At 36.2% G+C, this 22,141-nt stretch overlaps 1 protein-coding gene across 4 annotated transcripts in view; it reads left to right on the forward strand.

Annotated features, from left to right (window-relative positions):
• ST18 (ST18 C2H2C-type zinc finger transcription factor) overlaps positions 1 to 22,141 on the forward strand; it is a 164,526-nt gene that overhangs the window by 101,583 nt on the left and 40,802 nt on the right. For 2 of the 4 annotated variants that reach the window (XM_041473671.1, XM_041473669.1), the window contains exons 6-7: positions 14,607 to 14,797; positions 19,132 to 19,929. In XM_041473671.1, the coding sequence (XP_041329605.1) occupies positions 14,607 to 14,797; positions 19,132 to 19,929 (989 nt within the window). Of the gene's footprint in view, positions 1 to 14,606; positions 14,798 to 19,131; positions 19,930 to 22,141 lie in introns of those variants that run through there. The other 2 variants (XM_041473672.1, XM_041473673.1) reach the window with 2 other exon arrangements.

Genomic DNA, 22,141 nt, shown 5'->3' on the forward strand with positions numbered 1-22,141 from the left:
ACGTTACTGAGCTGCTTTAGCAGGCATCCAAAATATGTGCTTGTGGGTTCATCCATCTAGGGAAGAGAAACACCATCATGTAATTTATTTGATCAACCAAAAATGCCCAATCTCTTAAAATAGGACATGAAATATTTACAGGAAGTTATTTACAGTGAAGACTTACAATATTTTAAGGTTTTGTTTTATAATAAAACTGAGGAAATTATAAGCTTCTTATAGCTACTCCATGAACAGAAGTGTAGGTTAACTTTTTGGATAAATTATTCATGGTGAGTCACTCATTCAGCTCTGCTGTGAATCTCATTTTTTTGTATGGCTTCAGTTTCCTGAGATTTAGTGCTTCTCCTTTTTTCCTCTGTGCATTGCTAATTTATGCACCAGAAGGATGCATTAATCCGAAGAGGCAGCCATCCAAAAAAGGGATGGTCCATGTGTTCCTAAGAGAAAAATGTTTGAAAAATAGAGGATGTGCAAGTTTCTGCAACATCAGGGAAGCTGTGATTTATGTATTATCTATTGCTATAGTTTTTCCCAAGCAACTTTATTTTACCCTGTGAAACACATGCTGTCTTAGGAACTAGTGTGTAGCAGATCACTCTGTCAGAGATGTGGACTACCTCCATAAGGAAACATACATTGGTTTAAAACAGTGAGTTAAACAGCACAGAAAAGCATTATCCCATCCTTAATGTGGTATTTGTAATTTCTGCTGTACCAAATTCCGTATTTGGTATCTCCAGAGTCAAGTGACTGGCATACAAGTCAGGTGATCAACTTCTATGGACCTACTTGTCCATGAAAAAGTAGAGGGAGAGAGGCAGGGATTGCTCTTTGGAAATGCAGCCATTGGACTGCATTCCTGTTAGTCATATCCATATTATTGTGGGTAAACTATTGAACATTCCTCAAGAATTAAATACTGAAATAGTCTGTTGTGTTCCCTGGATACAGATATTGGAACCACTGTCTTTTCTGACCAAGGTTCTAAATGCTATGTTGGCTGAGAAATTTAAATCCATGCTTAATTAATTTCCCCTTTTCCCCTGGCTTATCCTATCTGACAAAGCACTTTTGCACTCCTTATTGAGTTTCTGTTACGAAGTGCCTTGGGATACTTCTACATGAAAGACACTACATAAGCTTACATGCTCATTTTGTATTATTATTAATTTCATAACATTGATTGGTTCTAGAGCATTTGTTAGCCTTTTCTTATTCTGTAACTCGTGCTTCACAAAAGTAGAGAATAAAATAAATGAAAAGCAAAACAAAGAGTTTCAATCACCAATTAGATTCAATAAAGCATGAAAATTTCTCTCTTCCAAATTTCAGGCATTGAAGTCTTTCTTAATATAATTCAATGCCAAAAAAATCTCTTGATTTTGAGAAAGCCAAGATTTTACTAAGAAAACTGGCTAATGTTGTTGTTATCATCCATCTTCTCCTGAAAAATAGGACCACCTTTCTGCATAAAGATATTATCTTAAGAGACAAACTGGGCTTAAGAATTATTTTTTTTCTTAGTAAAATAACTAAAAATTCTCTTGCACTGCACTGACTTTTCAGAGAACAGACTTTTCTTCCAGGTATAACTAATGATTTATGTGTCAAACTTACATTTATTTTGTATAACTATATGCCCTAAGGAATCCCAACTTTTAGTAAAATATAAATAATTTTCTTTATACATGAACACTATTAACATTTCTGTGTTATTAGTTCAAATTTATTAGGGTTATTTTAACAGTTTCCACTGTATGTGCTGTAGTGTTGAAGTATAGTACGCTAAACTTAGAAAGTCTTTCAAAACAGAACTGTCACTCCTTGAAGACTTGATCATTTATATGTTAACAACATGATTTAATTTTTTTATTTAGGAATGTACTGCTGTGGTGTTTCCATTGGTAGCTAAGCTGCTTTAAAAAAAGATGAATATTTTTATCTCTATCTAAACATAGCAAACAACAATGTGCGGTAAAAGTGAGTGCTGAAGCTGGGAGATCTCTGTTCCATACATTCAAGTTTGAATCTGACACCTTTTGGGCATAGAGGCTCTGATGTATCCATCTTCTGTGAGAAGCAGAATGAAGAGGTCTTCTCTTAGACAATTTTGTCATGGACCACTGAAAGGACCAGGACCTTCAGCTGTGTTCAGGATTAGAATGGAAACCAAAGTAAAGTGAGGAATATTGGAGTGATGTATTCTCATTACTGTGTTTTATTTAACAGATGGGATACAGTACAATGAACCATCTGTAGGTTATGGAGTGGCATCTGGGTCAGACCAAGGAAGAGCAAATTGGATTGATCCAAGCACAGAATTGCAAAAGAATAGATCAGTTTGGCTAAATCCGTATCTGAATAGAAGGGGTACCTTTTCTGAGTTAGATACAGGTGAAACCAAGTGTTTTGGGCTTCTGTCACTGATGATTTATTTAGAGCCCACAAGGTGTTTCAAATCATGGAGAACAGCTTTGCTGTTTGGTAGGAATAGTTACACTTCCCCTTATTTTCTGCACTGTTGCATCACTTCTTCAAAAGTAAGGAAAATTACTTTTTTAATCTGGAACTCTTGTTCCAGGTGTTGCAAGACATTTTAGACATTTAGAGAAGTTGAACTGTTCATTATGAATGCACAGAGTTATGAGTATCTTGAACATTTTAGCAGAGAGAGGAGTAATAGCACAGAGCTATCTGGATGACTCCTTGTTAGAAGTAGTAACTTGACAATTCACTCTTTTGTGGCTGCCTATTGATTAGGAGAGTGAGAAACCAGCAAAGTAACTCTGAAAACTATGGATCTGAAGTAGCTCAGAAAGTCTGTGTTACTAAAATATATTCCTTAACTTTACCTGTAATGTTTGAAGAGGTACATTAATATACTGTTGTATACGAGTATATGACAACATCAAAAAAGCACTTAACTAACTGAAGCACTTATTCCTTAGTCTACATTGCTGAATATTTTCCTGGTTTCCTCTAAGAACTATTAAATTGCATGCATGCAATTATAACAGAGCTCTGTTTCAGCCAGTAATAGAATGAAGGTAAAGATTTTGGTAGATAGAAGGGAATTTGGCCAGTCAGGAAATGCTCATGGCATGAAAGAAAAGGCCTGTTCATGCCTAGCTGCATTTAGAAAGGACTGATTGGTAACTCTTTTTCTGAACTTCGTAAAGTAAGCATATTTTTTAAACAAGTATTTGTGTGAAAAAAAATAGAAGTAGTATGGCAGATGACTGGAGAAGGAGGTGAGAGTGATACTCAGATGATGGAAGAACTGAGCACATGAAGACAAATCACATAAAAAGGCTCCAAGGTGTTCCTTAGTAAGAATTGAGATTATGGTTGATTTGTGTAGCTATCACCTTCACAGTAGTGTTATCCCACAGCACTGCTTAGAAATGAGACAGAGACTGAGAAATCTGTTTGTTCCTAGCTGGCATCTGGAAAACCTGTTAGGTTTGTTCTTTGGGCTTGGCTTTGGTTTCCACAGGAGCTGGTCAGAGAATGATTTTCTAGAAACTGCTGTGGAAAAGCACGTTTGACATAATCCTGAATAAGTACATTTGGAACAGAAACTGAGGTGGACTCTTGCATTTCCTGGTGTCTCATCTGTCTCCACTGGCAGAAAGTGTAGGACCCTTGCAGTCATTAATGTGCTTTGCTGAAACAAATTCTAAGTCTGAATTCAAACAGACTTAGCAGTAAATGTTAAATGAAGATGGTCAGTAGTCATAGCTACTGCCAGACATGTCTGAGCTTCACAGAAAGTCTTTTATTTGCAATTGAAGATTGGATGTTCACAGCATACACTTCCAGCCCTCCTCCCCAGTGCTCCCCATGATGGTAACTGGCTGGGGCCCAGCTGTGCCACTTTGGCATTTAGGTATTTCTCAGTGACATATTGGATTAAGCATTCCACCTGAGTCAAAGTCCTGTATCATGCTGTTTCTATTGATAACTGATAGTCAATTAAACAATAGGCATTAATCTTAACAGTAACTATTCCCAAGATGTGTTAACAGAATGAGTTAGAGTATCTCCTGCTTGCTCTTTATCTTGGAAAAAGAACTTACTCCCTGCCCTAGCCATTGTAGAAATTGAAATGGTTATGGGGTGCTGCAAATATTAACCTCTGTCTCTTACTCCATGATTTCTGGTACAAGCAAGTCTGTCATGTTATTATGAATCATGCTTTCCTAAATTCCCATTAAATCTTGTTCATTTACTATTCTTTTCCGACAACATTGTTAGGCTCCTAAGGAACTTCATCTGATGTGCTAGGCCTTACTCTCCTCAAAGAATCTGTTGAAATCTATGTTTTACACTAAGCAAAAATGGGTTTGTAGTTGATGTTTGATAGAAAACATTGAACAGTCAAACATAAACACTGAACAATCACTACATGGTGCCATTTACTACAAGGCAAAAGTAAGTATATAGTCACAGTATATTGTCAGTCATAGTAGTGACAAAAAATAGTGTTAGAACTCACCTATACTTATTATATCCTGTATGTCAATATAGTCATCATAACTAAAAAAATCAGCATTAATAAAAATTGCAATGGCAATCAAGTTTATAGTCTATCATGTCTAAGTTCCTCCCTTGTTTCCTCCTTCACCTCCCAGTCATCCTCTAATTAGCCATCAAATTTTGAAATCTACTGAGCTGTCATCCCTCCTCTCCCTTCACTCTGCCTCTCCATCTTGTTTCTTTTCCTCCTTTCCTTTTCCTAGAGCTTGAATGAGTTGATAGACCTTAGGCTTTTTGACTTTTTTACATCACCAGGTGCTTTCATAGTTCAGAACCAAGATATTCTTTCAGTACTGTCAAACCAATAAACAAGACAACAGTTAACAACAAAAAAACACAGAAAGAACATCAAAATTCAAACACCTCCAAGTTTTCTTTCAATATTCATGTGACTTGTTTAAGGCTTACATTAAATGTTTGCAACTTGTGTATAGAGATCGGATAATTTTTTTCACTCTTACTAAAAAGTCATTTTGAATGTAAACTAATAAGGTGATAGGAACCACCATTCTGTTTCTGTAAATGATAACATGGTTCTGGGTAAAGTCACAAGTAATGACTTTAAACAGTTTGCAAGTAAGCTTGGGGTTTACAGTTCTTTGACTTAAATATCAAGTGAACTGTTCTGAACAACCACTATGATAGTTGAAGTAAGAACTGTATCTCATAATTTTTTGAGATAATTGTGGTTGAAGCTGTTAATTATGATTAATAATTTGCTTAATTCCTATACATGTTCAGACCTTTTGATCTATGTATTGTGACCTCTATCTTTTCTTCCTGGATTTATTTAGAACTTTTAGAAACAGCATTTCATGTTCAGATTTCTATTTTGGATTGTTTTAGTTGATACTTTATGTGTATTTGCCTTTTATAAGTGACTTTTATAGCTCTGTTTAACAACAACTGCATTAGATATATTTCTAGCATATTATAGGTCTCTTTTGATGTCTACTATGTTGATTTCTAGCCAAAATCCACAGTCTCAGTGTCTCTTTTCTCTTTGCTATTATATTTGATTGTGGTTTTACCATTTTTTTTTTACTTAAAGCCTCCATTTAATATTAAAAAGGGTAATTATAATTTAGTTTCAATTTATGTTTTTCTGTGAGAGGTTTTTATAATATATGTCAAATCCACATCACTTTATTGTGGCTGCTAGATTGAGATAGTTATTTTCAGGTTTTTTCTACCTGAGAGCATGTTGTATCTTAGAATGTTCTCTGTGTTGGAGTAAAAATTTTATGCTATTTAATACGACACAAGTCATTGTCTTCCCCATCACAACTTCCATGCTTATCAGCACATAGTAAATGTTATCCTCCCAAACCTACACAGAAATTTAGAGTTGCATATGCCTTCATGCCTTCTGCTGCCTGACAGAATGCATCAGAACATTACGGCCCCAAATGTTCGTTACCTCTTATGGCAGATCTTTTCCCTGTAGATGACCACAAGCCACACAGAGATGGAAATGCCAGCCCATAACTTCTGCCTCATATATATCAATCATGAGTTAAATATTATGGCTAGCTGAATTACTGCCTCTGACTGATGTCAAGGGTTGATTCAGCCAAGCAAAAGTGAGCAGAAACAGACTGTGTACAGCCTGGAGATAGCAAGGAAAGAGAAAGAATGCAGCCATGGGACCTCCTGCTACATTAAAGGGAGGTACTGGCTCCTGAAAATGAGTTGCTTACAGTCCCATTCTCTGTTGGCAAAAAAAAAACAACACCCACAAAGCTAATCTTCTTTACTTCTTCTTTAACCAGACTGTAGTTACCAATATGCTTTTTATTTAAGCATTTATTGGTGCTAGTAGGCTGACCACTCGTGTGCGAGGCTTTCTGAATGCAAAGGTTGTGTGGATGATCTCTAGATTTGCCTAGAAACTTAATCCATTCTAAGCCAAATTCTTGGCCTGTGTCCCACTGGAATTTATTGACCTACTGAACCTGGACAGATTGAGTGAGTAAATGAAAAAGAGGCTAGGGAGGCTGGATTTGGCCCAGATCTTGGGCATTCATTCATATTACTGAGTTTAAGAACTTCTTGAGCTCCACAGAATAATAACTAAATTTTCTCTAGACTGACTCTTACTAAAAATAACTTACATGTTAGAAAGGGGTTCAGCCATACAACTTTCACCATGTTGAGTTCTTGATTTATGGAATGGCACTCTGAAGAAGTCATCCATTTAATTGATATAGTATTTCAAACTGAGGGTTTATATGTAATATTTTTCATATGAGCTGAATAGCCTGATGATCCTGCAAGCTTGTTAACTGAAAACAAGAAAATCAGAGAAGTTAAATCCCTGTTGTCTGTCTCTGAGTTGCCTTTCCTTTGTGGAAAATCCTGGCAAATTAATAAAATAAGTTGAATAAAAAAAAAATATTTGAAAAGAGAAATAAAAGGCCATTTCATTAACCTCTTGCAGCCTGAAATTTTTGTCCACAGAGGCAGGAGTTTGAGGCATGTCACCAAAACTTCATGTCTTTTTCCTCTGTTACTGCTGACTTACCATTGTTCCACTCTTTTTACATGTCTTTGCATTTGCTCAGTCATTTCACAGTCCAGTTGTTCTTTTTGATCAGGTGGCCTGTAACATTCAGTTTACTGCCTGAAACATCTCCAAGCTCAGTACATAATGACTCAACACCATTACCTATTTCTGCCCAGCCTCTTCTTATGGGGTCTAATAAATCCTCTTTTATCAACAAGGCTATGACAGTTCCTTTGCTTTCCTTATATGTCTTTTTAAAACAAAATACATCTTTTAATATCTTGCTCTAGTCAGGTTTCAGTTATGATACTATATTTTCTCCACATTATTATCTGTCCAGTTCTGCTCCTTTTTTTCTAGCTAAACCTTCCACTTCTGTATATAGAAGACATATAATACCCCCAAGTTACTGATCATGTTTTTCTCTATATTAGTGTTCATAAATAAAAATTTCCCTTTTATCTTTTTCCCATCTATATCTCATGTCCATTCCTTTCATCTTGGTCTAGCCCTGGACTGAACTTTTCACAACTCTGGTATTTTAGAAGAGCATTGCATTAAACTTCCACAGTTGTAGAAGGTTCTTTAACTCTGGAATGGTTGTTACATGACATGGGAACAGCCTCTGTCCAAGCCAAGTCTGTGAGTTACAAAAGGATGACATGCATTTTTTTTTGTGTTGTGTGTGTTGTTTAAAAATGAGAATCAGCCCAGTCATCTTTAAATACCATTGGAGTAATTCCTCCAAATTCTAAGCTTCATTGCAAACAATTCTTTCTGTCCAAATGAAGAGCAATTCTTTTCAACACATTTTATTGGTTTATTTTCTTACAATTTTAATGCTTTAAAAGGTTGATGGAAGAAAATGCTTTTTACCTGATGAATTCTTTCACAAATCTATTTTTGAGGAGTTTCCAGCTGGAATACTTTTCCAGATCTTTCTCATCTCCTAGTCTGAATCAGTAAAATACAATACTCTCAGACATGGAGTCCAAATGTTATAAATTATCTGAAATAATCCTGTATCTTGGTTAATTCTATAAAGTAGAAGAAACCATTAATGCCAACAACTTTTTCTCCAAATGAGCAGTTGGGGCAAATACATATTTAACTTCTTGTCAGAGATGACAATTCAATGGTCCTTTCCAGAACTAGCCTTCAAAATTTCATCTGTAAAATCTCATATCAGAGTTAATAAATGTACTTCTTTAATATTTTCAACTAAATCCATAACTTTTTATTTGCATGTTTGGATATTTTTAGCAGTTGTAAAAATTGTTCAAAATAGCTAGAATGAAAAATTTTGTTTTCTGATTTAACTTGGTCTTAGACTACTAATGAATTTTAGCCCAAACCTTGATGGCAATTTTCTCAGCTGCCAGTCAAAGTCTTACTTCTTGAGGTTCTTCAGGTAGTCGATGTGTGGCTACCTATAGCTTGCAAATCAAACAGTCGTTTCTGGACATTTGCAATTTTCCATCACCTGACAGTTCACCAACCCTACTTTTACTATTTTAAGTAGGTAGAATGGTGATTTCTTTTAGCCCTTGCTCCATCATATTCCACTATTCAGGGATAAATTCATGGACATACAAAACCTCTGTAAGCATAGTTTCATATCGCGTTGAGTAGAAAGATGTTTGGAATTGGAAAATTCATTGTAGGATGGAACATCAGAACACAGTGCAGTAGAAATCCTAACATAATGAATTAACATTTTTATTAATCCATACAGCAGAAAAAAGAGGAGGTACTGAAAGAAAAATCCTGATATTGAGAGCTGAAGGGTACACAAATGGGTTGAAGTCATTTCAGCCTTCTCACTAATGAAAAGCATCTCATCAAGTACCTTTCTTAAAAAATATAAAAGGAATGGGTCAAGAAGTCCTTCTTTATTACGCAAATAGTATTCTTTGTATGCTTTGAGAGAATTTTTTTAATTTTAAATCCAGCAAATATATGGATTTTAGAGTGGGATAGAGTAACCAGAATTACTGTTTAGCTGTCATTTTTTCCAAGTGTCTATAAACCTTGTAAATTTAGTCCATGATTCAAAGTGATGCATTTTTCTTTCTTTTAGAAAACATTCAAATATTTATAATTTTTAACATAATCCACGAACAGTCTATGTGTTTTAAAGTCTCTTGTATCTAGTTTTCTGAAGCTGGGATTTGATTTTGTATACAGTTAGATTTTGTGAATTCTTTCATAATCAGCAAGCAATTTCATGGCATTGAAAACACCACCCTGAGCCCCAGCTTTGGAAAAATTCTTGCAGACCTGACTGGTGCTGTGGATTTTCAGACTTTCTGTGGAGACTCTGACTTCTTGAAACTGTTAATACCATCTTTCTGTCTGTTATACTGTTTAGAGAAAACCTGAGCTGACAACACTTTTGCTCTCACTGAGCTACACGATTTACATACACTCTTCACAGACAATGAGAGTCAATTAAGAAAGTGGAATATATCTGTTTTAATTTGAAGACAAACCACTGAGTCATAGCAACTCTCTCCCTTCCCAGCCTCTGTTGTCCATCTGAAGTTACTGTAATTAGCAACACCTGTTTGGGTTTTCAATTGCAATGATGAGACTACCAGCACTCTTTTTTGAACTCTGACATTACAGCTCCTTTCATGAACCTCTGTCATTGATGGCTGATGTAAATTATATCAGCAATGAAATTTGAACTGACATGCAATCCATTCTAGGAGCAGATCATCCCCTTTCTGTATCCAGTGCTAGTAAATTCTCCTAATCGTCATCAGCTTATGAGGAACTCAAAGTCTTTCTGTGATTTTAGATGATCAGGTATTTTCACTGCTGTAGCCTAAACTCTAGGAAGACCTTGTGCTAAAGAATTAGACAGAATCCAGTTAATCTGTGGTTTAGAAAACGAAGTGATATAAAAGAGAGACTAAGATGGGGAGGTGGTCAAAATGTATCCTCCTTAGATACTTCTGATTCTTAAAATTCTTAGAAGAAAGCTCAACCACGACAGACACTTGTGTGTTACTGCTTCATCTTTGAGTGGCAAGTGTCCCTACATTTTCAAATACCAATTCTTCCCTCATGTAAGGGAAATGTAGTATTTGACTACATTGTCTTAGGGCATCTGAAAGTTTGAGAAAAAAAACAAAACCTAATTAAGGTCTAATGCATCTGGCAATATCTTTAACCACAATATGATTAAGGAGTAGTTAGACCTACCTTCTCTGTGTAAATACTAGTGTGCAGTCAAATGCTTCTGCACATCAGAAGATGCTGTCTCCTTAATTGTAATTCAGTAGTTAGGCAAAGAGTCAAACCCCAATTCATGTTATGAATTTAAAATTCTTTTCTCCACAACTAAAAAGTTCCACTAAGTTTTCTTGCACAAACTCACATAAGGTATGGGATCCTTACACAGTAGTAGAATATAAATATAAATGCCTTGATATTCAAAAGCATTTATTTTCTCTCTTGAATCTAAGTGTACATGAGATGTGGTGTGTTCTGGCCTCGTTGTTTTATATGGCATCCATTACAGGCATTATTAAACACCAGTTTTCAGGCTGAATGTACCCCTAGTTTTACCAGCTATGGCAATTCTTTACTCTGTCTTCATGCTTTGCCAATCTGCAGGCTACTGTGAATAAGAAAAAAATCCTCAGAGGTCTGGAAGTCTTGCCAACAGACTAAATACAACAAATCCTTGCTGGCTACAAAATGGTTAAAGGTCAGGTTGAAGTCTTGACAAATACATTCAAAAAAACAAACAATCTACAAAAAAAAGAAAAACAAAAAAAAAACCCAGAAACAAACAACAAAAAACCAAACATGGCCAGTTTTTAAGAAAAGTTTTATGTGTTTGGGACTGCTTAAAACATCTCTTTCTTCTGAGACTTTTTTTGTGGTGGGGATCCAATGGGCAGTACTGCCTGTATGCTACCTGTGTCTGCAAGATGTGATCTGAAAAGAAATAAAGGAATGACCAATTCAATTCCCCCAAAATTTATTTAGGTATGAAATATCTATGAAAGATTTATCTTGGAGCTTTTTTCAGTATATGCAGCAAGGTCCTAAATGTAATAGATTTTAACTTCTTGACTCACACTATGATAATTGACACAAGACAGGTTTTGGTAACTGAATCATTGACTGAAAAAGATATAATAAAAACTTTGCTCATTCTAGATAATACAGACATCATTTTTTTATCCATAAATGTTAAGCACAGTTAAACTGGAAAAAAAACCCCAACCATGTATTGGCTTTGGGCTCATAACAAAAATAGCTTCTCCTGTTTTATGAGCCTTGGATTACCAAATAACCTTGACAGCTGAATCAGTGTTCCATGACAACAAGCAGGCCATTGATAAATAGCAACAAAACTATTAGATGTTGAATTTAAGAGATGAGTAATAGAGAAACTAAATTATAGGTTTACCACTTGACAAAGTACAGCTTGACAAATCAGTGATAACCTACATGTGAGTCTTTGTATGAATGCACGCAAGGGTAAGAGAGAAACAGAAACTTTTAAAGACAAAGGTGAAATTGGCATGACATGAATGTAACAAAGGCATAAATATATTCTTTTCATAGTACTAGAATTCCTGTTTTCCATTATCAAATCCTTAGCAAATCACGTGTACTTGAAAAAGCTGCCAGTTGTGAATTTTTTTCTGGTTTTATTTAAATTTTCCATTTTAAGCACTGTAAGGTAGAAAAGGGGAGGAATTTCTGAAGTGATAGAACTTTAAACTTCAAACTAATAGATTCCAATTAAAGCTCAAAACCAGCAGTTTAAAGGACCATCAGCAAAAGCAAGAGCTGAAAAATCTCTTCCGGGAGAATGGAGAACAATTTGAATTTCCTAGGAAATAAGTGACAACTATGTTTGTCGACTTCCTGTAATCAGAATGGTGTCAAGAATGACTTTACTAAAAGTTGAATCTTCTGTGTTTTTAAAAAATTGTGGGACCTATGGAGAAAATCTGGATGAGTGACAGCTCATGTACAGAAAAAGATACAACAAGGACAAGCTAAAGCATCAGTCATTTGTAGAGGAGAAATTTTCTAACATGACCAGTGTGCTCCCAGATCTGTGGGCCTCCTGTCCCAATTTTGATGCAGCAGCTTTTGGTTTACTGCTGTAAACTGTGGCGGCTCTGTTAGGTGGGATTCGTGTGCTCTCACTTCCCAGAGCAGATCTGCAGGTGCCGGGGACAGCAGTACTCCCACACTGCTCTTGGCCGTGGTCTGCTGACGTCTGAGTTTGATTCCCTTTTCCAGTTGTGGTGGAAAAACCAACGTGTTTTGCCAGTCCACAATGTGGGACATGTAATATTATGTTACTAGAAAAATATTGTTGTCAGTGAGCAACGAATTTACCATATTGACATGTTTTCCCTTAACTTGAGGTTAGTCAAATCTTGACAATACTCAGACAAATTACAGGATTAAGGCTGAATAAATAGATGAAGTTCTGTGACCTGTGTTGCACAGGGGGGCATATTGCATGGTCCAATTGGATCTCCTGTTCCAAAAAAATCTATTAATTCTTCTGGTGTAAGAAACAGCTATAGTTTTGTCAAAGGGGAATTAAACACTTGAAATTCATCATATCCTAAACACTTTCACAGTAGCTATTGAAGGTTAACTTGACAAATAAATGAAAGACATCAAAAGCACACCTAGTGAAGGTTTTGGTTGATAGAAACAATTGTGTATGAAGAGATTTCAAACTTTGTGTATGAAGAGATTTCAAACTTTTGTCTATTATTCAATTTTTCTGGAACAATATGACTGGTATGAAATGCCATTCACAAATATGAACTAAGTAACTGTATTTCCTTAGAAACAAATTATGCATATTTTTTGACACTGCATCCACCTCTGATATCTGTTACATGGGCATTATTTACAGAGGTACACTGATACTACTGTGATTCTGACCTTTATTATGACATTCATGTTATCCTCTATTCATAAATAGAGAAATAACACAAAGCCACATTTTATTCAACTACAGCATATGCTTACCATCCCATATTCCTGAATTCCAGATGCCTGTAGTGTTTTAGCCTTCAGAAGAACAAGAATATCTAGTGTTTGAGATGTATATGATGAAATTTTAACATTCCCCCTAAAATGCAGACCTTTGTATTTACATGCCCTTTATGTTTGCAGTGAAGGATTGCCAAAAAGGTTCTTAGCCAAAAAATGGTTTTTTTGGGGTTTTTTTTGTTTGGTTTTTTTTTTTTTAACAAAAAGCTCAAGTTAGTCATATGCTTTCATCCAAAACAATCAGAACCTGAGCCAATTTAGTGTACATAACATACCTTGGAAGGATGAATTTATGCTGTTGAGCTTGTAATATGTGTAACCAATAGGAGTTCTCTTCATACATGGCTTTTTCTTGCAAATCTTGCAGCTAAATGAGTGAGCCAAATGCAAAATCCATCACCTGAGGGCATCGTGCAGATTTGTAACGCACCCTGGGGGTACCTAAGGTGGAGAAACCATTGAGTGGATTACACAGATCCACATATGCCGTTTTTTCCTCTCTGACAGATATAATATGAGCAGTATTATTCGTACTACAAAAAATTTCTTAGTATACTGTGTGAGAGAGAAAAATAAAATCATGTCAAATCACTTACATGAAAAATTATTAAGAAAAGAGTGCTGAAGATTCCAGCCTCTTTAGGGAAGTGTCTTATGTTGTAACACCTACATGCCATCGAATTTTGTACAGTTTGGCAGAATAACTTTAGAACCAAGTGAATATTCAGATCAATATATGGGTCTATTAGGAGCTGAAAAAAGTATATTAAACCTGCTAAAGGCCTTCCTTTCTGCCATTCCTCCTCCTGTCACTCATCTGAAAGTTAGGCATCTGAACTGGATAAGACCTTTCCCAGGGACAGCTCCCCCTTTTATCACATAGAAGTAGCTTCAAGTGAGATGAATAGCCCTTGCAGGAGCCTTTTTTCATTGTCTTCACAGAGAACTGTAGTGCTTAAATCAGGTCTTTATGTCTGGAGTAAATTAAATGAAACTAATGCTCAGGACTAATATTGAAAGAGAGAACTGTGTTGCACAACATTATCAATGTACAGTGTGTTTCTCACAGGTTTTATGCTGTTGAACTCCACATGTGTAATTGGATGTTCAAACTGATGTGAAGGTTTTGTAATACAACCGGTGGTATAGTTTTCCCTATAGCTGTTTTCCTGGATTATCAACATGGGCTACAATTTTGTTTATCCTTTCCTTAAGGTTGTTGGGTTATGGATTTTTTTGGTTTTCTCTTACTCCTCATTCCCCTTCCCCCAAAAAAATTTTGGCATCAGTGAAAAGAAACAGGACTCGCCTGTGGCCTGGACTTTCAGTACCTGAGCTAAAATTAAATATCTGCCAGACATAATTTGCTGAAACTGCAAGTGATTTACCATTTTGTCAATCCTCGCTTTTATACTTTGAATTAACTATAGGGTAGTGCTATTTTTAAAACAGTTTGCTCCTCACTTCTCCCATTTTTTTCTCTGTCCCTGGCAATTTATCATTGCAGTGCCTACAAATGCTCCATGGCCAAGAAGAGAAAAGCTGAAGATCAGATATCAGGCGTTCCTGTCAACAAAAGGAAGTCCCTGTTAATGAAACCCCGCCACTACAGCCCCAGCTTGGAATGCAAAGAAGAAAATGAAGACAGGACAGAGTTACAGGAAGATGTCAGTGTCCTTGAAAGCAGCTCAACTCCAGGTAGTTGCTTGAAGTCCACTTGATCTTGAATTCCACAGGAAGGGAGATAAAAAAACAGTATTTTGAAACAGGATGCAAGACATGTTTGACTTCTAAGAGCTGGAATGGTGCCTTTCTGTCCAGGTTTAACCATCATACTTCCATTTATTTTGTACAATAACTTCTCCTGGGGTCTAGTAAATGCCTTCCAGGTCACACAGAGACAACTACTGCAGCAGGTCAGATATGAAGCAGCATCTGCTTCTCCACTGCCTCTGTGAAAGAACAAGCTTAAGCCCTCCACCATCCCACACATTTCTGAAGAGCAGATTTTCTCTGGAATACATAGAGCTCTTAGGAGGGAAAAATAACGCTTAGCAAAACATTGTTGACTTTAACATTTAGCAAAGCAATTTCATGCATGTGACTGCTGTGTGTGTTCTGTTTAACACGATTATTAGACTCAGCACTTTTATACCTGTTATTCCAACACTGATAAGCCAAACGCATCCAAGAATTTATAGCAGCTTCTGCAATGTGTATGCTGGAAAATATGGACAAGGATGGGGGGACAGAAAGATATAGCCATAGTATTTTTTGATTACTCTTCCTTTCTAATATTTTTTTATATATATTCAAGTTGAACAAAAACTCTGAAACCAAATGGTTTTTCACATATTTTTTTAAGAAGTCCTGCCAAAATAATTAATCAGACAAGTGAGAAGATATCACTGGAAGATATTAGGAAGACATTGGCAGTCACCTGTGCAGAGCGAATGTTAAAATAAAAGGAACGTGAACTGGCACTGGTAAATTAATAACATAGATAATATGTAAACCAAATGAACTTAAATGTCACTCCGCTGCTGGTTGCTATCAGAATTAAAAGATAATTTATTTTCCACACAGTTTCTTCTTATAAAATGTTTCTGAAGGACAGGGTGGTTAATTATATCATCTAGGATCCGTTTACCACAAAAGACTGGACCTAGATGGTCTTTTAAGGTCCCTTCCAGCCTGGGCTGTCCTATTATTTTACAATGAACTGAGATTAGTTATTTATGTATTTATCCACTCTAAATGGAAATCCCTTAAAACAAAACAAACCCCACAAATTTTATACATATGATTACTGTAAAACACACAGAAGAGGGAGAAGAATGTCCTTCATGTTAAAGAGTCAAATCATGATTCCACCAAAATCAGTGGAGGTCTTTGTGGCATTTCTATAACAGCAAAGTTTTCAGTCATCTGTCACTTGTAAATCTTCTAGGAGGAGATTTTTCTAAAGGTCTGCATCCCATTGCTGTGAAAGCCTAGAAGGTACCTCCATCTTCAAACAGAACATTAATTAGCAAGGTGATACTCAACATCTCTGTCTTTTGGGTGACATTTTAAAGAAAAATTAATCAATGAAAAAAATCCCATACCTCTCAGTGCCTGTTCAGGCTGCAGAACAGTTTCTAGCTCCTAACACAAGAAGAAAATCTGTTGTAATAAGAGTTCTTGTATGGTTCATGTCTTGAGGCTTTGATATTGCTTGTTTTGACTTTTTTTTTTTTTTTTTTTTTTTTTTTTTTTTTTTTTTTTTTTTTTTTTTTGATATTTGGAATTTAGGTAATTTTTTTTTGTTGATTCAGCCTGGTTCCTGACCACCCAGAGTTTCACTCAGTAACATCTTTTTTTCTTCCCCTTTTTCTGTTCTCTGCATATCTTGAAGAACTCAAGAAGGGAAATTGTTATGGTGGGTGTAAAGGTAGACTGTGGCACAAACCTGTTATTTAACTTTTTAAGGTACCCTTTTTAAAAAGGGGCAAGTGTTGGGCCAGATCTATTGATAAAAAAGTAGGGAAACCATGCCCTTTAGTCAGAACAAAAAATCCCACTTGATTTTGAAAAGATTTATTTGATACAACATGATATATTACGACCTGCTTGTTCAGTGATAATACAACCTACATCTTTTGCATAAATTTTACCAGCTACAAAACAAACTTCACTGAAAGCATACATTTGGTCTGGGTATGTAGGTACATGGGATTTCTTAGAGTAATATTACTCACTTTATTAAGAACTCATGATTCTTTTCCATTGATCAGTTAATGACTCAGTTCATGGATTGATGCAACTGTAAACTAAGCTGAGTTTTGATTATTTTAAAAATAAATTTACAGCCTGTAGATGTAAAAAGCAAAGCTGGGACAGCTGAACCATTGAGACTGATTCAACAACAAATTTTTAAAGATTGCTTTAAAAATTTCTGATTATTTAAGGAACAAAAAAAATTTTATCATGAACTTATATTATTTTTCCTCTTTCACACCTAAAAGTAACTGAAAAGACCTTTTACCATTGAGCATTTTGTTTGGTCTGTTTTCTTTTGATGGGCAGGAGATTTCTTTTAAGATAGATCTTGTTACTTTTTGAAATTACCCACTGATGGGATTCTGTTATTTTCCAAATGGCAGAAGAGCAAATAATGGAAACCCATTTGACTAAAGTTAGTTATGGAGCCAAATCATCATTCTTACTTGCTGAGATGTGAAAAGATGGCACACTTTGTTCAGAACACTGCAATGTGTGTGGTGCTAGACCAGCTGCTAAAAAGTTACACGAAGGTTTACAGACACTTCTTTAAATACAACTTTATGCACACAGTGCACAAGGCCACCTCTCCCTGCATGAGTCCAATTTTCTGAAGAAGAATAAGAATTAATCAATATTTTCTTTTAACATATAACAAACAGTTGAACCAAACAATTATGTAAACTGGAAATGACCCAAAATGCTAACAGTTTGGCAGCAGTAAAGTGAAATGCATTGTGGTGCACATGTGCATTTTTGTCCCCCTTTTCCCCTCCACAATAATCTGCACTTAATAGGAATATTTTAAACTATGTAGCTAAGCAACAGAGGTAATTGTTGCTTTCTAGAGCTTTTGTTAGGCACTCTAACACAGCCCAAATATGCATAATTAGGTATAATGTCTATAAATCATTATTGTACACATGTGGGTAGTTAAGTGGATTGAGAGAATAGTTCAATGAATTGGACATATTCACTGAAAATGCTTTTTATTTGTTTTCTGTAGTTCATAATACTTTAAAATTATCATAACCCTTTACACTTTCTCTTAATAGCTCACTGTGTTATTGAGAGAAACTTCATTTGCATTTTAGGCTATGCTTAATTTATTATTTAAACCTGGAGTTCTTCTGATTCAGGAAAGGACAGACACATCTTATGAAATAGTCTATGCTTGTTTATTCATCCTCCTTTCTAGGAAGTAAAATGTTAAATTTTTCAGTTTATGTTGAATAGATCCCAACAAAAGAATGTACCCTATAATCAGCATTATTGAAGGGGCTAGTGTTGTGACTAAATTCTTCCCTTCATCCAAAAATGCTTTTAGTTACTATGGCAATATTTACTTGATCCTGGCAAAACCAGTGTTGATTTTAGAGAGATAATTACCAGAAAGGAAGATGATGGAGATGTATTTTTGAGTGTCCTTGTCAGAGGAAATGTTTATAAAAAATTAAATGAGATACAAAAGGCATATTGTCTTCCACACTGACAACCTCTCCTACATGCAGCCTTTATTACCTGCTGGCTGCTGCTTTTCTTCTGAAGAAAGATGTTTATAAAGACAGGATGCATTTCAGTGGTGTCTTTAACAAGTCCTTTATGAGTCTGTACAGAACAACCTCTTCTGTTTGCCTGTGGATGACCTGATCTATCACTTAGTGTGGCAATTTCAATGGTGACCAGGAGCTTGCCCTTTGTGAAGTATTGGGGATTTTTCCATCAAGGTCTTTCATGGGATCCGGGGTGACAGGCAAAGTAATTAGGGCTTATTTTGAGAAAATATTTGGGAATCTTAGATGAAATAAAAGTGAAAATAGATCGGAAGAATTTTAAAATGTGTTTGTGTGTTTATACACACACACACACACACACATATATACATACAGATATTATATAGATTATATGTATATATGTAATATCAATGTATGGCACATTATATTTACATACATGTATATGACTGCGTATGCATGTGCATGTGTTCTAAGAAAATACATGTTTTCAGCATCAGTGAGAAATGGGAAATAATTTTTAATTTTTTGTCATATAGTTCTGGAACTATAACATAAAGTATATATCATTTTAGAAGGGTTTTTCATCATGCTACAAGTAGTCATTTCAAGCAGATCCTTGGTGTGAATTCAGTCATTTCAGAGTACCTTTCTGAGTAACAAAACAGCAATTGGTAAGTCAATATCTTCATGTCACATCTACAAGATGCAAAAAATAGTTATTCTTACATATTTCTCTTACCTATTTTTCTCATACAGAGGAGAGTACTACAAAATCATCTGAGGAAATCCCTCATTTGGGTGGGCAAGAAAATTCCAGTCAAAGAAAAGACAACTACTCCAGCTACCAAGATGCCATGGCCAAATCTTTGATGAACATGGGAAAAGTAGCAAAAGATGCACCCAGTCAAACAGTGGCAGAAAATTTAAATGATAGTGGCATTCAATCATTAAAAACAGAAAGTGATGACGCTGATGAATGTTACCTGATTAGCTCAGCTGAAGGAAAGGAAAAGACTGCTATCTCTGACCCAAAATACTGTTCATCTGAGGAAAATGAAAGTAACTCTGAAATAATGGACAATGAGTGGGACAGCTCTTCAAATTTCTCAGAAGAAACTAGTGTAAAGCCCCATGTAACTCAGAAATATATTGTAGAGTGTAATCAACCCAGCATCCTGGAAGTCCCAGAAATTAAGAAGGAAGAGGTTGAATATGGTCCTTGCGAAACACTCTGTGACTCAGAAACAGAGCTAAGAGCACCCCAGGAGCCTCACTCCGATCCTTTCGAGAAGAGAATTCAGAATCTCTTCCCTGAAAGTGAAGAAGACGACAACGAGTGCCTGTCAGAAACCACAGATGTGTCAGTTGAGCTGGACAAAACAAAAGGGAACTTGAGTTTGCTAGAGCAAGCAATCGCTCTGCAGGCAGAGCAAGGGCATGTGTTTCACAGCACCTACAAGGAACTGGATAGGTTTCTTCTGGAGCATCTAGCAGGGGAAAGGAGACAAACCAAAGTTATTGACATTGGTGGGAGACAGATATTTAGCAGCAAACGTAAGGAAGTATTTTTGGCTCTTCTTGCTGGCTTAAGCATTTGTCCCGTGACTGATAGAGGATTCTGAGCTGGGTTTTATAGCAACAGTAAAGAATCTGGAATTTAGCTGGTAATTTTGTTAATTATGTACCTTCACACTAGTGCCTCACGTCTAACCAGGTTAAACGCTAGGTACTTGGCTTCCTGCCAAACTGCTATGTGAAATCATCAGTAATGGGTACTAAAAGGCCTGCGTAGCTGGCACTGACATTCCTTCTCCTCCTTTTTCTCCTCCTCTGCTTCCTCCTCTGTAGGGTGCTAATATAAACCTCCAAAGTTTCAGCAGCCAAAAGAGAAGGCATTAAAACAGTCCTCAAGGGCAAGTTTAGGGTGAAAAATTGGCGTCTCCCAAAGATATTAGCTAATTCCTAAGCCATGTGTTTTCTGAGTTCAGTCTACTTCATTGGTATCAAGTATAGTATAGTCAAGTATAAGTATAGTGTTAGTATATTAGTATCAATCACTATTACATCAACAAAAATTACATTTTGCTATATCCAGCACTTCTGAGCCAGGAAAGGACAAGCCATGCTCTTCTGACTCATTTGCCATCAGCAGAAACACCAGTAAATTCCAAAAGCTTTATTGTTTCTGAGGGTTTGTGATATCCCACAAACCTGTAGGAACATAATTCCATTTTTATCACTTAATCAGGTTTCCAGAAGTGGAGACTTAAAAGATTTGGGTTTTATTTATAAACTGGGCTGTCTTGTATGAAACTCCTGAATTGAGGATAATTATAGAACATCAAGAGATGTCATTTTGTAAGCACACTCCCTTCTCTAGTAAGTAACAATACATTCATCTGTCCTTTGACTTTTCCTTTTGGCCTTGCAAACATCCCGAGGTCACCCTAGCACTGATGCTATTTCTGCTTTTGATAAATGATTTACTTCGGTATTTCTAATGTAACTTTAGAGTAGTTCCTGTGGACATTGTAAATATTATAGTAATTTACTTATCTAAAGCATTTAGTGTGAAAGAGAACTGACAGGCATTTTTAGGAGCTGCAACTATAAAACATTTCCTGCAGTATTAGGGAAGAAAATGCAGACATCTCATTTTTGTGTCTCAAGCAGTGTTTTCATTAGCATGTCTTAAGCTGTGCATGCCTGGTATTAATCTACCTTGTTATTCAACTACGTGAACCTTTATTTGCTCAGATGACTTTGGCATATGCAGGAACTTTTTAGATATCTTTTCCTGCCCTGAGAACAGCTGTATTCACCAGGCTCACATTGGTGTCAATGTGACTTTCTCCCAGCACACACAGGAAAGAGCAGCGATGTAAGAATGGCAGAATCTATCCCTTCTTGATTTACCTCATATTATAATTAGCTGTGGTTTCCAGGTGAGTTCAGAGGTAATACCCATGGAGAAACATACCAGGCTTTGTTCAGATTGTATAAACACCATGATTGTAGTCAATGTTGTATCGGGCACATAATTTTGCCACTTTATATAATTAACTGGGTTTTATTTCTAAAAAATCTACCATCAAATCCATCAGCTCTTAATTTTCACTCTTGGATGCTAGATCAGAAAAAAATCTATTCATGATAAACCTTTCCAATTACCAAAGAAAACACTAAATCATTTTCTGGGTCCCTCTTTATTTTCTGTTCACTATTGCAGCACTTTCCATTTGCAGTGATTCTAAAAAGCATGTGGTCTCCTGATGATGCTGACTCTATTTGCTTTCCACCCTATTTATTTATTTTATTTTTTTGATCTAAAAACTTGCCAGGAAGTTTAACCCTCAGCTGTCCCTGGTGATTCTGTCCCTAAGCACATCCTACCTTATAGTCCAGAAAAAATGAGCTTGAAGGAGGCAGCTCCCTGTGCTGGCTGCAGCTGTTTTCTCCCCCAGCACCAAATGCTGCTGGCAGCCAATCACAGATGGAGCTAAAACCATCCTCAGCAATTTATGCGGCCACTTCCTCCAGATTTCTCACAAGAGAATTTCTGGACCAGAAATCATTCCTTTCTCGCCCAGACTTTGATCCTGCATTGGAAATCAAATAAGGGTTTTCTGACCAGTGCTTCTTGCACAATTCTAGGTGCTTGAAGCAGAAATTGTGAGGCTGTTACAGAGCGGTAGCAGTGGGGCTGGGCTGAGACCTCGCCTTTGAAAGGGTATCGGCTGCTCCATGTTTTCAGTGTCTTTGTGGG

This window comes from Pyrgilauda ruficollis, unplaced genomic scaffold (assembly GCF_017590135.1).
Source record: "Pyrgilauda ruficollis isolate IOZ18807 unplaced genomic scaffold, ASM1759013v1 scaffold30, whole genome shotgun sequence".
Lineage (NCBI taxonomy): Eukaryota > Metazoa > Chordata > Aves > Passeriformes > Passeridae > Pyrgilauda > Pyrgilauda ruficollis.